General features: G+C 32.0%; 1 protein-coding gene and 1 long non-coding RNA gene across 5 annotated transcripts in view; one reads left to right on the top strand and one right to left on the bottom strand.

Annotated features, from left to right (window-relative positions):
- Positions 1-16,385, bottom strand: part of LOC125050425 — a 31,799-nt gene extending 15,414 nt beyond the window's left edge. Inside the window, exons 1-5 of one of the 4 annotated variants that reach the window (XM_047650275.1) lie at positions 15,939-16,385; positions 15,594-15,820; positions 4,570-4,690; positions 4,241-4,489; positions 3,505-4,164 (exon numbers count right to left, since the gene is read on the bottom strand). In XM_047650275.1, the coding sequence (XP_047506231.1) occupies positions 3,700-4,164; positions 4,241-4,489; positions 4,570-4,584 (729 nt within the window). In that variant the 5' untranslated portion in view covers positions 4,585-4,690; positions 15,594-15,820; positions 15,939-16,385 and the 3' untranslated portion in view covers positions 3,505-3,699. Of the gene's footprint in view, positions 1-3,504; positions 4,165-4,240; positions 4,490-4,569; positions 4,691-7,870; positions 8,160-15,593; positions 15,821-15,938 lie in introns of those variants that run through there. The other 3 variants (XM_047650276.1, XM_047650274.1, XM_047650273.1) reach the window with 3 other exon arrangements.
- On the top strand, positions 9,078-10,252 carry LOC125050429. The gene is made up of 2 exons (XR_007117143.1): positions 9,078-9,999; positions 10,117-10,252. It is a non-coding gene; the product is annotated as an uncharacterized LOC125050429 (long non-coding RNA).
- Positions 16,386-16,501: the final 116 nt, after the last annotated feature.

Below are 16,501 nucleotides of genomic sequence, written 5' to 3'. Positions count from 1 at the left end.
GCCCCCCGCCACCCGCGCACCCCCGCGCCAGCCAAATAAACCCCGTGTAAACAGACAAGTCAGTGCGTGGTTAGTCACTGCCGCTGCGTTGTAGAGTGACCACGTTTTTTTCGCTGGCGATGAAAATGAAGCTTAGCGAAGACGAAACCTTATAATTGGTGCAATTATATGGCCAGTTTGTACTCAGCAGGATCTTCAAATTGCAATTGCTTCAGCAACAAAGCAGAGCCACTAGTTTCGTTTCTATCGTCAATCCATTTTCTTACCCATTGTCGTTTATTTTTAGTTATCTCATTTTCTACCATTTCTATTAAGTCATTCAACAGCAAAATTGATAAATTTTTCAACAAATAATTAAATCGTCGTTTCAGTTGTTTTCGCGAATTCATTTTTACCACTGACTTCACACACGTGTGCTCATCGTGAGAAGCGCACCACTACTACTTACTTCATGTAAACAGTTAAAGTCAGTCACGCGCCGACATTGGCGCTGCGACTGACTTGTCTACTGACCCTGCCTTTAGGTTAAAAAAGTTTTATTTTTAGTAAACAAATATACAGTACTAGTCACGGTACCTGGCCACGCTTAGCTATGGCACATTGTGATTGAATGGTTGAGAAATGAGAAACAAAACAAAGAATACATTTCATATAAGTTTAATTTCACAAAACAAACAAATAATAAGAGTTATATTATCAGGGCAGGGTGTGTTACTGAATCTTGAAGTTTCTTTTGTTTTGTCATTTCTGGCATCTTTTACAGTTGTTTACCTTTTCCACAATCAACTCATTGTTTCGTTCTAACTCTTGATTTCTATTAAAACACTGTAACTGTGATTGTTGGCCTGATTTTAATATTAGATTCGAGGTGTTTTCTCTTATAAATTCATTTACCATATTAGTCTTTTTCTTCTTTTTACAGGATTTGTCCGAGTATTCTCTCCAAAACCATAGCATGTTTATTGTATTTAATATAAAATTTGAAAGAGGTTATTTATAACAACTTTTATTACAACTAAAAAAATAATCTCAGTTGAGGGACAAGGTTACCTGTGCCAAATTTGACAATGACCCATTAACATTTTACCTGTATTATGTATGTTTATTTGTCATATTTTATAAATTTATGTTTACTCAAACTTTACAGACTTTCTATTGTTTTTATACTTTACACAAATATACAGCATTTACAAATTTTCTTAACCTACATAGTAATAATAATAATAAATAGAAAATTAAAACAAATTTATAAAGTTTGGTTCCTGTGGACTGCCTTTAACGCTGGCAGCTTTTCCTCGCTGTACTGCGATACTTATTTGTTGAGCGAGGAAAGCACCAGCTCTGGGGTCACCGATACTATCTAACAGGAGCAAACTTTAATAAGCGCCTGTGCACTTGAACCCCAAGGCCAAAGTGTCTCTACTTCAAAGGGAACTAAAACAAAGTTGGAGTACAGACTCTTATATTTGTCATATTTTCAATATCTTTAAGGTACATGTTGTTTATGAAATGAACGTATTATTTGAAGATAAACATAGGTATCGACTTACGTGTTTTTTTTTACCCAGAATACGCATTTCACTTCAAGAATTCAGCAAAAAAGCATGTTCAAAAAAAAAAATACTTAAGAGTATTTTAAAATGACCGATTCATTTGTAAAGCAAGTATTTTTATCTTATATACATACAATCTATTTTATGCCTGTGTATTTACATCAATAATCTCGTGTCACTGCCGAAACGAAAACGTGTATTTGATTAGGGCGCCTCTTTCCATACCTTTCATTTATCGAGGATGTGTTTAATGTTCACTGGTTTAGTGAACATAACTTAAATAAAAGCTTGACTCTATAGCTATGTTGTATAGTTATTTTATGTATAAAATAGATAGCTTATTTATTAATTAACACTTCGTTGCAAACCTAAATATAATACAGTTGACATAATTAAATGAAAAGGAGGGCAACTGGCGGCCTTATCGCTTTCGAGCGTATAAAACATATTATGTAAACAGTGAATTGGACAATATTACACATGAAAAAATGCACATGAATCACGATAATTTTCGATCAATTTCACATCAGTTAGTACGAAATTTAAGATACGATGTGGACAGGTAATGGTTGCTCAGTAGAGATTTAAAGGAAGATAGAGGAGCTAAGCGACTAGAGACAGGAAGTGAATTCCATAGGGCATAGCCTCACTTGAAAGACTTTAAAGGATTCGCCAACACAGGAAAAGTTAATTTTAAAAAATATAATTTAACGTAAATTAAATATTCTTTAAACGTTTTATATTTTACATATTCGGACTTATTTTTTACGTAAGTCAATAAACGAGGAACGAAGTTCGATTCCCAAGTGTAATTCCCGTTACTTACGTGTATTTTTATACTCGTATTATCCCAAGTTCGAAATTGATATTTTTATTTTATAAATTTGTTGAGGGTGATTTATAATTAAAACACGGCCATATTTGATTAATCCGTTTTCTATGTGGATTCGATATGACACTGATTTAGATTATTGCCATTGTTTTATTTAATCACGCCCTCAATCATATATTGATAAGTGCGTATAGTGAAGTATTTATTATCAGTGTACGGTGTACCCTCTCTCATTGTTCCTATACTAATTATTTCCTGATCCCTATGATTGACAATTGGGTTTCTTCTTTATTAAATTTCAATCAAGAATATATCGAGCTAGGTAAAAAAAAGGATAAAAAACCTTGATAAGGAGAGTTATTGCTAGTTCTTCTTGTCGGTTCTACTTTATTTGAGAACTGACAATAAATGTATATTCAGAACTTATTTTTTTAATGATGTTCATAACCTACATTAAAATAAAATAAATCAGTGACGCTACAACCTGTTTAGGTCTTGGCCTCAGATTTCTGTATAGGTTCTTTCTATTAATGTCCAAGCTGTTTGTGATGCAGACCTCAATTATTAAATGTGGTTCTGCCCATGATGATACTATTTATAATAATTCAATATGAAGTGGTAATATTAATATAGGTTATTGTATATTGTGTTTTTTAATAAAGATTATTATGCTACTTTTAGGTTGAGTTTTTACAGCTCAATGTGAAGGTGTCTAGGAAATTGTTGATTATTTGGGTATAGTGCCTATCCAAACCGACCATACTTGCTTACAACTTTGTTGAACCCCATAACAAGACAAGAAATAAAATCCACATTAAAACTACAAACACTATTGAAAGGTATAATAACATAAAAGTATTTAGCAAACAAAATATATATTATATGGGAAAGGTTGTCACATAAAATTTTTACAAATTTTTGTACATATGGAGTCTGGAAATATCGCTTCCCAGTTACTATGTGATTGTCACTGTACAATATACAGGCCGCTATAATGGCTACAGCTGTACTTCACAATATATGTAGGAATTATAATATTGAGGAAGTTCCACCCGAAGTTGACATCCCCGAAGAAAGTCAAATAACTAGAGGATCACTGGGAAATAATGATAGTCAAAGTGGTATAAGACATAGACAAGTTTTAATTTCTTTTAAGTACTTATTAAATAAAATTTACATACTATTAAAAAGTGATTTTTACAAAATATGTTTTAACAAAACTAATCATACTACTACAATAAGAAATAAAATAATACAATACTTAACATAAGCACAATTAAAATTAGTATTAACATTTTTGTTTTAATTCTAAAGTTATACATCCCCCTTAAGCTTCTTAATTTCCAATTTTAACTTAACATTTTCTAACATAATATTCTCCAACTTAGAATCTAAAAACTTTTTTTTTGCAATGTAATAATCTGCTATAGCAATATTTCTTGCCCGTGCCCCATTGTCAGCATTTGTTAATCTTCTACTAACACTTCCATCCACACCAACCCCCTCACAAACACTGACTCCACCACTAACAGCAACCCCATCACCAACAGCAACCTCATCACCAACAGCAACCCCATCACCAACAGCAACCTCATCACCAACAGCAACCCCATCACCAACAGCAACCTCATCACCAACAGCAACCTCATCACCAATATTTTCATGGGTTACATCACCACCAGAGATTGCTTTCAGTCCCTCTCCAGTGCAACCTAGCAACCTAGCTACTCGATCCAGGATTTCATCGGATGCAAAGTATTCTGGAGGTCCACCGCCCGTCTGAAAGTAATATAATAAATATATTTAAGTATAACATACTACATTGTAAAAACAATGTGATTTTGTTATAATTTACCTTGATTCGTAATTGAGAAGTACGCTTTCGTGAGTTCTTCTTTAAATTTTCCCATTTTAATCGCAATTGTTGAGGCGTACGGGGACAGGTTCCCACCGAAGAATTAAATGCGATGGCGATTCGTTCCCATTCTTGAAGCTTTAATCTGTTGCTGGCGGCGTTCATCTTCTTATTATTTATAATTTTACTTCCCTCAATTAATGAGAGAAGGCCCTTCGTCTCATCTTTGGAAAGAGCTTTACCTTTGTTCTACAAACAAATTACATAATTATAAGTGTACTTTTAATTAACACACCATTATTAAATAGAAGTATTCTATAAATACTTACAGTTTCAGGCTCCATTGTAATTTAAATTAGGCTGTTGTCAGTTGTGTTGTATATCCGTAATCCGTATCGTTGACAGTTGCTAGGACGCTTCTGCACGTTCCATTTTTCAAGATTTCAACAGCTACACGATGCAAAACAAATTTCGGCTGTTAAACTATTTTACAGCTGTTACTCGCAATTTAATATGCTGTTATATAAAATATACTATGATTTTACAGTAAATCTATACGTTTTATATAAATAATCACGTGTTCAAGTAATAATATAGTTCCTCACAAATAAGAGCAACACGTAAAACGAAACCACGTCAAAACGACAAATCCAAGGATTGAAATCAGGGATTGATTACAGAAATGCAGATTCTCGATCGATCGCAAAAAATCTGGATTGGAAATAATTTTAGAAGATACATCAATTAGTATATAAAGCGGCCGTAAGAGAATGCCATTTCGTGGTGTTTTTCTTTATAGACAAGTAGATGATCAGCGTTCTGTGCCTGACACATTTCATACGAGCGAATGTTAAATGCGTAAATAGAGAGAGAAGTCCTTGGTGCTCAGCCGGGGTTCGAACTTACGACCGTGGGTAAAATTAACGCTCTCAAGTCACTAGTAATAAAAAAAAGGGTGCGTGTACTTATGTACGCGCGTAAGAAGTTATACTTCTTTGGCATTATTAAAAATTGTTTTTGGTTGCATGCAAATAATTAATTACAATTAAATAATCAAAGACTGGAAAAAGAGCCATTATAGTCAATAAAGGGCAGTTTACATTTGAAAAATTAAATAAATAAATATTTATTAATTCTATTATTATTCGAATGTTGTTTTTAAATTATGTCCAATGCCGTAGCATCTTCCGTGGGCAACTTGATTCTGTTAATTTTGTGTCACGGTGCTCGCGCATCGTAAAATTTCACTCTCAATTTTTCATAACGCGCCTATAGAAGTATAACTTCAAAAAAGAAAAGTGCGGGCGTACAAAGTACACAATATGTCATAATTGAAACTTCTTTGGCAAACTAATTTTTAAGGCTTGTTCATATTTATTATTTATACAAATCTAAAACTATAGATTTCTGAGACTTAGAGGGAGGGAAATAAGGAGATATGGTAGAAATTTAATTGATATTAGAATATTAAAAATGTCGAAAATGATACAAATTATAAATAATTTTTTTTACATTTATTTCTTCGATAATAAAAACACGTGGTATTTTAATTTACAATTCGTCATTTGAGATTTCAATAAATGATTTGCATAAAATATAAAAATTCTCTTTACGAAATTTTTATTTTAAAAATATAATTTCTATAAGGTAAGGACTCACTCTCTTCATCCGTAAATATTTGCCCTCATGCGCCTAACGAGTTTTACTTCAAAGAGAAATGTAGCGCTACAACCCTAAGATCAAATTTATTTCATAGAATTGTATGTGAACAGAACATTCCAAAGGTTTTCCAAATTCCGTGATTCGAACGCACGACCTCATGTATGAGCGTCACACGCTCACGTCACTAGTCCAACTGCTCTATATAAAAATACGCGATTTAATATTGATACATCCTTTACATATAAAACAAAATGCAAAAGATATTGAACAAAATTGACACATTAATTCACGATCAAACTATTCATAGCAATTTTTTTTAAATATATTTAAAATATTTCCGATTTCGGCCCGAAGACCATTTTTTTTATATTATGGCAATAGTTTTAGAAGACACTTTTGCACTTCGGTACTTATTATATAATACTTGTAAGATTTTTGGCTTCTTTCATAATCTGAATGGAACTTAAAACTAAAAATATATATGAAACTGATACGCCTTTAGTAAACAAACACGGGACTTCTCATGACGTATTAAAAGCCCGCGCAAAATGGCGGATTAAATATTTAAAATTTCATTTAGAAAATTGTTTTAAATTTTTAGTAATATTTTTTCTACATTATATAGCATCAATATTCCCTATTTTCCCTATTGATACATGTATTTTTATACACATTTAAAATACAATGCCAAGTAACGGTTTCTAGGCATTGATCATACCATTTGTTATTGATAAAGCCTTGTGGATTACACCTCACAATAAAACAAAAGAAGAAATACTAGATATTCGATGCGTCCGCTAACATGTTTCACAGATAAAACAAAAATTCACACAATAATTCACTATACAAATTATAGCGTTGAGCTACCATGGTTTGTAGCAATTAACAGTGGTATTAAATATAAGACTCGGGCGTAACAGAACTTAAAAAAATCCTATCTAATTCATTAGCTTTAAAGAATAATAAAAAAAAATCAATCAATTACATAAATTATCTATAATTAAAAGATTGCTCGCGCATTGTGCTCTTTAGATTCTGCTGCTTCTTGTGGTTAAGCGTGTGGTTCAACCTTGAACTGTTGCGTTCGAATACTGGTGAAGAATCTTTATAGAATGGGCGAAGTTTAATATAATATTCACGCGTTGTTATATTACGATAATTCTGAAGATAACAATATACTTATGTATGCGGTGTGTAAATATACGAAGAAAAAGACATGTATATAACGCATATGTATCTTAGGACAATAATAATAATAATTAAGTTCCGTTACCAAAAAAATTTTAATGATCAGAAAGTACGCGATGTTCTTGAAGACGTTATAAATGACTATAATATGACTACAAATTATTATTATTAATTAAAAATATAAGATAAATAGTCGTAATCATTTATTCAAATAATAAACAATTATTGTATTTGGTAATTGTTGAAAATAAATCTTCGCGAAAATTATTATGAGGCTTACTATTTCTCCTGTGACGATATTTATTTTTTTAATTTCACTTAAATCGGTTCAGCCGTTTAAGCAAGAAAGCATAACAAACACAATTTAGCGATATCCGTTTATTCCATTTTTATTAATATCAAGATACGACTTAGAATTTAGAATATTATAAAAAAATTATGACATAATATTCCCTAATATTCATTTTACAAGTTGGTAAATCGAGTATGGCGGCACCACTCCGTAGTCCGTGCCACAATGATACCGTATTTCGACGAAAGCGGACGCTTACGTCACATATAACAATAATAATTCTAGAACCAGTTTGTAGGAAAATTGTACGTTCGCCCGTACATATAACATTCCCTCTCGCTACAGAATAGTAGCTTTGTCATTATGAAATCTAAATACGTAGAAACACAGTAACGGGTACGTCTTAATTATACATATTTCAGATTATACGTCCGTGAACGTGGAGCATCGCGATAACAATGACTTCAAATATTTTAGAAAATATTTACCTTTTACCGTTGATTACGCGCAGTGTCACTAGCACGACGAAATTATCATAGTTCAAATTTGTACAATAGAATATTGACCACTACACTGTTTAAAAGCACAAAAACAGTTTTTTCGGTTTAACATCACGCGGAGTCACGAACACGGCGAAGATTGAAAACAAAATGGCGAAATTGAGTGTCGAAGGGGCTTGCGCAGTAATCGCCGTAAGTGCGAGTAGGAGATATATATCATTTGGAGCTCTTGCTCTAACATGGATTGCACCGGGTATGGGTACGGTTGGCCGTTGGCGTCATACTTTGCGCTCTGCTGCCCTCTGACGAGTGGCAGCATACCTAAGTCTTTCATTAATTCTTTGAAAATACAACATAGCGGACGCAATGCGCGGTAAAAATAAATTTATTTATATGTTTATATTAAAGGATTTTCTCTCGCCTCTGCCTTTTTAAATTATTTTAACTGTGTCAACACAAATTTATACATCTCTTCATTTTTTTTTTTTTTAAATCAATTAATTCCATTTCAATTCAGTTTAAACGTTCTTTTGCAATTGTTAGTTAAGCTGTGCGTTGAGCAATACGGAAAAAATAGATTGATAATTGATTATTAATGGTACTCGATAATGTGTGTATGTGTATAATATATATCATTATTTTATATGTCCATTTTGATTGTATTTAAAATGGGATTCAGATATATCTTAACTCTTTTTTATAAATTATTAAAATTTCTTCGTACGTCTCTACATAATTTAACAAACTTTTACGGATATATAAGAGAATTTAATATATTATTAAATAATTTTTATGTTGTTAGAACCTATTGAAATGTTTCCATATTGGCCAATCGAATGGCGAATCTATTTGCAATATTCCGTCGCGTTATGTAAACAATGTAATAAATTCGCCTGTGTACGATTACCACGATTACCACTATAGACGATTCATTTAAATTACCCAATCCATGTGAATTTAAAACTCGATAGTTTCACATACCACCTTTCTCTAAATTATACAAAAGTAGGTTAATAGCTGGAGAGCTAGTGAACCCTGGGAGTAACGGTCTCCCTGTAAGGTTAGAAATTTGTATACTTACGATTTATGACATGCTAAGAGCAATAGCCATGACCTGGCAGGCGTCAGCCCTGCACGTCATCAGCCCCTTTATTTTTTGGACTGTTAAGTAAATTGAGATTCAAAACTTGTTTCTGTAAATTCGAAAATTTAATAGGATAAAGTTTATTCATTGTACATCTTAAAAAAAAAATTGACAGGCGATTACAATAAGCAGAAGTATATGACAGATCAATTAGAAAACGTAAAGTTGATGAGGTAAAATAAACTTTATCCTGTATACTTAAAATTTTTATATGTTTTCAAGTAAACGTCTCAGAGTAAATATGTACAATGCCAGGCGGTTTTGAACAGCATAAGACCTTGACAGGCGTCAGGCGTTAAGGGCGTGCGAGTGAGAGGTGTTGCGTGAATGCCTATAGTGCGAGTGAGACCGTTTATCTAATACGAAGGGACGTATACCTGCTCTAGAGCAACAATGTACAGAGAAGAATTTCGTCAGTTGTGCCAATGATTTTTACTTGTGAAGATGCTTTGAGCTATAACATTTCTTATGTTGAGTGATTTCGAAGATTTAAAAAATCAGTTTGATTTTTTTAAAATTAAATATTATTATCAATTGTGCAGTGATATTGTGTATTGTTGTACTTAATATTAACATTTCAGTAAATAGTGTGCAAGATGAAATTGGAACACGTGGTTTGTGTGATTTGTAACGAAGACACTGACGAAAAACTGTACGATTTACAGAGACTACGTTGAATAAAAGTAAATCAAAGTAGTAAGCTATGATTCATCGAATTTACCACCCTGCAAACGTGAACTACATCAACAATTATTGAGAACTGCCTACATTACAAATATATGGCGAAATTGTAATTTAAAAGAACCAACAATTCTTACACCTGAAAATAACGGTTGGAACTTAATTGATAGTCGTTACGAATTTAATTGGTATGAGGGGAATACGGTTCCATCTTCTATATACGACATACTTTTACAAGGACCTGCTGATACTGCCACAGCACAATCGACTGAAACTGAGGAATGCATTTCAGGTAACATACAACTATTTTATTCCGTAACATTTAATACGCAGTCCTATGTAAGCTTGATATTTAATTCTTAACAACCTTATTGATTCATTAAGATATTTTTTTTTTTACTATTTTCAGATGAGGAAAACATTGTTAAAGAATCAGATGATGATGAAAACAGTGATAGCGAAATTTCGGATGATGCTGAAGAAAATGAATGTTAAAAATAATGTAGATTGCATAAAACCCAATAAAATACATTGCATTTACTGTATGCGTTCATGTAACATTTCTTATTTGCACGCCCTTAGCAGCTGTCCCCTCGCCTGTCAAGGTCTTATGCTGTTCAAAACCGCCTGGCATTGTACATATTTACTCTGAGACGTTTACTTGAAAACATATAAAAATTTTAAGTATACAGGATAAAGTTTATTTTACCTCATCAACTTTACGTTTTCTAATTGATCTGTCATATACTTCTGCTTATTGTAATCGCCTGTCAATTTTTTTTTTAAGATGTACAATGAATAAACTTTATCCTATTAAATTTTCGAATTTACAGAAACAAGTTTTGAATCTCAATTTACTTAACAGTCCAAAAAATAAAGGGGCTGATGACGTGCAGGGCTGACGCCTGCCAGGTCATGGCTATTGCTCTTAGCATGTCATAAATCGTAAGTATACAAATTTCTAACCTTACAGGGAGACCGTTACTCCCAGGGTTCACTACCTCTTGGACCATAAGTAGGGGACTTCAGTCTTCACTAGATATTTATAGATCGCGCCGTAGGTCGTACGGCTGAGAGCAGTCCCCACTCCCCACTCCCCGCAGTCGGCACTCGGCAGTCGGCAGTTGACAGTTCATAGTTGGCAGTTGGCACTTGGAGTGTGCAGTGTTTGAGCGCTCGTTGGTCGTATGCTAATTGCTAGTCGCTTAATCATGCCCAATCGTTTTAGATGATATTAAACCATAATATAATATATTATGTCCTTCTTATTTCTCATACTGTTTAAATTTGTTATATTATATGAGTTACACTAAAATGTATCGCAATTTTTAACTGCGAATAAGGGCCTTAGTGGTGCGGCGATTGATTGCATTAATAATTATTAATACTTTTTCTCGGGACCAAAAAAATTATAACTTTACCGCCATTAAACTTACGGCTCATACGCCGTTTCGTATCCATCAGAGTGTAGAGATTTTTTAAATTAAACATTATTTTGTATGCTTACTTTACTTTATAATTAAAAACAGAGCTCGTAGTTTGGTTTAAAAAAAGAGTTTAATATGATAAAAGTATATATAATACGAATTAATAAGTAAATGTTAAAAATCAAATAAATGAATTATGGTAAACCGTATATGACTATTGATTTTAAAACAAAGATTCCATTGCAAGAAATATGTATTTGGTCATAAAAAAAAATTCTAAATTTAATTTGTTATTTGTTGTTCCTATCTTAAATAACCTAAGAAGTTTTAAAGTGGGATCAGAAATATATAAACATAGTTAAAAAAATCAAAGCTACAGTCATAATTTACCGCATTTATTATATCTTGTAAGTAATATAATTTATATTTTTCCTTTCATACAACAGTCAAATTCGATAATTACAAACTTCTTCATTCAATAAAGGTTTTTTTTAAACGCACGATTCTATATAATTTACGAGTTTCGAACCCAACCAATAAACTTAACCAAATATAAACTCTAAGCGAAAATGTCAAAAAGCTACTACGCTCCGATGAGCATTTCTTAATGAAGCCCAACCTCGTCCCACTATTTAGGTATAATTGGTTTAACGAGTTAAAGCGAGGAAATAGCTGTCTCAATGATGATCCGCCACATCAGTGCTGTGCGACGCACGATAGAGGAAGATAAGAGAGTGACCTATCAGCAGAAACGGGCAAGCCTAGGCATTAGTATGTGTCAAGAAGCTTTGGTGGATTCCCCATACTTTAACCGACGACCAGAAACACCTTCCCATGGACTGGTGACGCCAAATGTTAAGTTCAACGGCGGTGACTCAAATGCTGTATTTGACATCGTCACAGGTTACGCAGCAACATTTTTGTCTAAATCTTACATGTGTGCTCATAGTGATGCGAATTCCATACAGCAGACAAGGATACAGATTACAGACTCTAGCTTATGTGCGAGCCTTACACGACACGAAAGTTTTATTTATAAAAGATGCGTAATTTTAAATGTTTTCAGGAATTACACATACTACACGCTAATAACGTACTAATTTATCATATAATTTTATAATAATAGTCATTTTCAGTTTTTCTTGTAGTTCAGTTAGCCTTGATTTATTCAAATCCAATGGGAGGTGTATTAATTAAAATGCGTCACGTTTAATTTATGTTCAGATAAAGAAATTAATCCGCTATTGATAAGTTCATAAAACCTTAAATCAGTCGGATGATGGATATCTTATCAGTAACAACCAAGAAAAACTTTATAGTGCTAATTTTAATGTCTATGACAATATTTTAAAAGTACTTATATTTTTTTTTTACCTACCGTCAAAAGACTGCAGAAATACTCCAAAAAGTTAGACTATCCTTTTAAAAAGAAACAATTGATAATAAAATTGTATTAAGATGACTGAAAAGAAAACGAATGACCTTCAGGGCGTGTATAAAACTTTTATTACCTACATGCTTCACTTTAAATATATCTTATCAATATACGTATATATAACAATGTCAGGATAAATATGTCATAATAAACAATATTTTTATCTCTCACATACAAACGCCAAAAATAGATTTTCTTTAAATTTAAATATCGCGTCATTAAAAAATCTTCTTCGACGAATTTTAAAAGAGATGCAAAAAAGTTATGCTGTGCATATTTTTATTATTTGACAGATTAATTACGATTTGTTGCGCTTGGACTGATTTTTGTGGCTGGATTTGCTCATGCGAGATCAATTTACGAAGTTTAGTTTTTATCAAACGAAAACAAACTTCATAATGTTCCCTGTTGGAAAATACATGTTTTTTAAATCGTGGGTCCAGGAATGAAGCTTCAGAGGTTAATACATTATATTCTATATCCTTAAACCTTTCGTTTAATTGTTGCCTGAGTGTTTCTAATAAAGATTGACTGCGAGCAGAATTCATGTTGGTAAGGGATTTTAAAACGTGGTTTTTCATTAATCTTACCAAAAATATATTTTATTATTGATATAGAAACTATTTGTTCGGAGCTTATTTCAGTGGTAATTTCATAAAATACTTTTAATATGTTGCAAGTTTCCTCTAGCATTTTCCAGTCTTCGGGTGATAGTGTATTTAGCTTCGGTTGTTCTATAGCTAGTGTCACAACGGCATCTTCATCATCGGCATTTTTAAAATGCGTTCGAGCATATCGTAGGTAGAATTCCATCTTGTGGTTACACTTTGTTTTAATTTTAGTAGAGGAAGTTCCAATTGGGCTTGCATTTCTTTCAGTTTATGATCAGCACATGAGCTATGTTTGAAAAGCTGGACAATAGCTTTAACTTTTTCCAACGTGGGCAAAACACGTCGTTGAGCGTACACCTGCTAATATACAAGCTGCAGTGTCAGTAATGACAGCAGTAATTTTATTACTAAGCCCCCATTTCACACTTCTGTCTGTCGAAAATTCAGTAAATTTTCTTTTGTTTTCCGCTCATGGAATTCGGTAAATCCCAATAAAAGGGATTTAAGTAGTGTTTTTTCATCGATGAAATGTGCTGTGAGTGATATGAAACTCTTATTATTCATGGTCCAGCCGTCCGCTAAGTAGACAGCTTCGGCAGATGATAATTGAAGTAAAACTTTTTCTTTGGTTGTTTGATAGAATTTTGGTATTAGACTATTGGATATAGTTTTGGGAGTGGGTATTGAATAAGATGGTGGTATTATTTTAAATTTGTCTTTTTCTGCAATGGAAAATGCGTGAAAGCCTTTCTCAATAAATTTGACAATTTGCTCATCCAGTTGTTTTGCTTTATAAACAGGTAATGGTTTTAAAGACTTTGTCAATGTATCGATACAAGTCCGTACAGGCGCCGATACCAGCAACATCTGATTGTTTGGGATGTTCTTAGAAATATTTTCTGGACTTCCTGAATTTCCTGGAATTATTGTAGAAGTAGATGGCTTTGCAAACAAATCGTCATTTGTTTTTAAATTTATCTCCCCAAACGATGACAGTAATTGTATAGTCACATGTAATTTTTTCATGTGCCTATTTAAATTTCCAGTAGCATCACCACTAAAAGACATTACTTTAGAGCAGTACTCGCATTTCGCTTTTTGTTTACTAATCGGTGAGAAATAAACTGTTTTTACAAAAAATTGTTCATATTTTTTTACTATTCTTATTTTCAAGATTTGTCGTAAGTTGTTTCGATTTTTTTGAACCAGATAAATTAGGATATCCTTTAGTGGGCCGTGAGGTATTCTGAAAAAAAAACGTATTTAAAGAGTCTTCTTTTGTTTATATATACTGTTGCTAAGTTGGTAATAAACTAAAACCAACCATATACTAAGCTATTATTTCAATATGTGACTTACATTATATGTAAAAGTTTGCTCACAACAATCTCAACATTGAAAAACATTTTCACACATGATAACTCTAAATCTGATATACATATTTGTTTTATCTATGTTAACTATAGTGATTTCAATATTATACCATGATAAACACCCTTTTAGTAGCCAGTCTCAGTTAAATTAACCAAATTTTTGGCTGTAACTACTGTGCAAAAAATACCTCCCAAGCAGTCTTTAGTTAGATAATCATAACACATGATAGGATACTTATCAAATGTTATGTATTTATATTTCTTACACTTCATTAAAAATTTACCCATGGCAATGCCTTATTATAACAAACTCCATAGTAACTAAAAATTTTAGGTATAAAATTATGTTTTCATTGAAATAATTTATGGAATATATACTCAACAACATTTCTGTAAAAAAAATTATTGAAATTAAAAGAAATTTTGGCATTGGTAGTTGGATTTGCATTCCAATTGTAGATAATTGAAGTATGGATTGATACAGTGAGGTATGTAAAAATAGTGTTAGTTTTTGTTTTTTAATATAATAGTAGGATTTAATTACCTAAACTGAAAAAAAACTACAGTTAAATTTAGTCAGTTCTACTGTTGTAGCTTTTGCAGTAGCTAAACCATTTTTTTTATTTTTGTAGTGTTATCTCTAAACAAGATAGAGAATTTATAATTAGAAATATATTTTTTTTAAAGAACAGAACATGTTAACATAGATTTAAGGTACACAATTGAAGTAGGTAGATCTTAAATAAAAAAATAATAAGTAAAAAGTGGAATTTATAAATGAAGATGTTTTCTATTTATCGGTTCCTAGGAATCCAAACCCATAACTTAATTAAACATTACTGTGGTACTACATTCTCTGTATAAAATGGTAGCAATGGTTGTCTTGAAACAGAAGCAGTTATGTAAGACTCCTACTTAATTAGCAACATAGCTGATAGATTAATATAACAACAGAAAGCTGGGCGATGGAACTCATGTGTTACAAATTTTCATATAATATCTGAGATAACATTAAAATGGTATAATGTTATGAGTCTTACCTGAGAATAATTAGATGTACAAGTATCCTTATTAAAATTTTAAAATGAATGACCTTCCTCACTAAATTTCTTAGTTGAAAGCATTTATTCAGTGTCTTAGTGAATATTCCATAAACTTTTTGTGGATGTTGGTGGTTTGAAAGGTTTTTCAAAAAGTGTTTGTAGTAGCTTTCCTGTTGGGTTTTTAGGTATTGGTCATCGGAATGCCTTTGGACATTTACTTGGATCTGAGGATAAGTGTATTTCATGCATATTTATCTGAATATTTTATATAATTCTAAATTGATTTAATGTAGAATTAAGAAACCTTAGATGTTATTTAACCAAGGTTCTTTGAAAACTTACTGATGAGTTAAGGCGCCGCTGGTCCTCTTATGTCTCCTTTATTAAAGTTTTATGATTGCGGAACATTTCTGATAGCATAGTAAAAATTTCTTCATATGAACCATCAGTCTCATCAAATAGCATTACAATATGTGCATTTCGTATGTGCTTGAAATCGAATATCACTATTATTATGGTAAAATGGCACGTCGTACAAGGAATTCAAAATAAACTATGTTTGGTACTGGACTTCGAGGATATTCCGTTTTAAAAAATTATAGTGCAAGTTTAAAGCAGTGGCGCTTTCTAACTAATCATAAAATAATAAAAATAAATTTATATTGTTAGACTTAAGACTACGACTATTGTTAATAATCTTTAGTCTTTTCTAAAGTTCTAAGTTATGACCCTATAATATAATAATAAAGTAATAAACTATTTTTTTTTAATAATGCAAATTAGAGTAGTGTAACTGTCACGTCAATCAAAAAAATGATTGACATTGAAATATCAAAAAGACTATCGAATACACACAAAAACACCACCACAGTGTAACCACAGATTGAATACAAACATTCATTCAC

Source organism: Pieris napi, chromosome 6 (assembly GCF_905475465.1).
Source record: "Pieris napi chromosome 6, ilPieNapi1.2, whole genome shotgun sequence".
Classification (NCBI taxonomy): domain Eukaryota; kingdom Metazoa; phylum Arthropoda; class Insecta; order Lepidoptera; family Pieridae; genus Pieris; species Pieris napi.
This window is presented reverse-complemented; position numbering and strand designations above follow the sequence as displayed.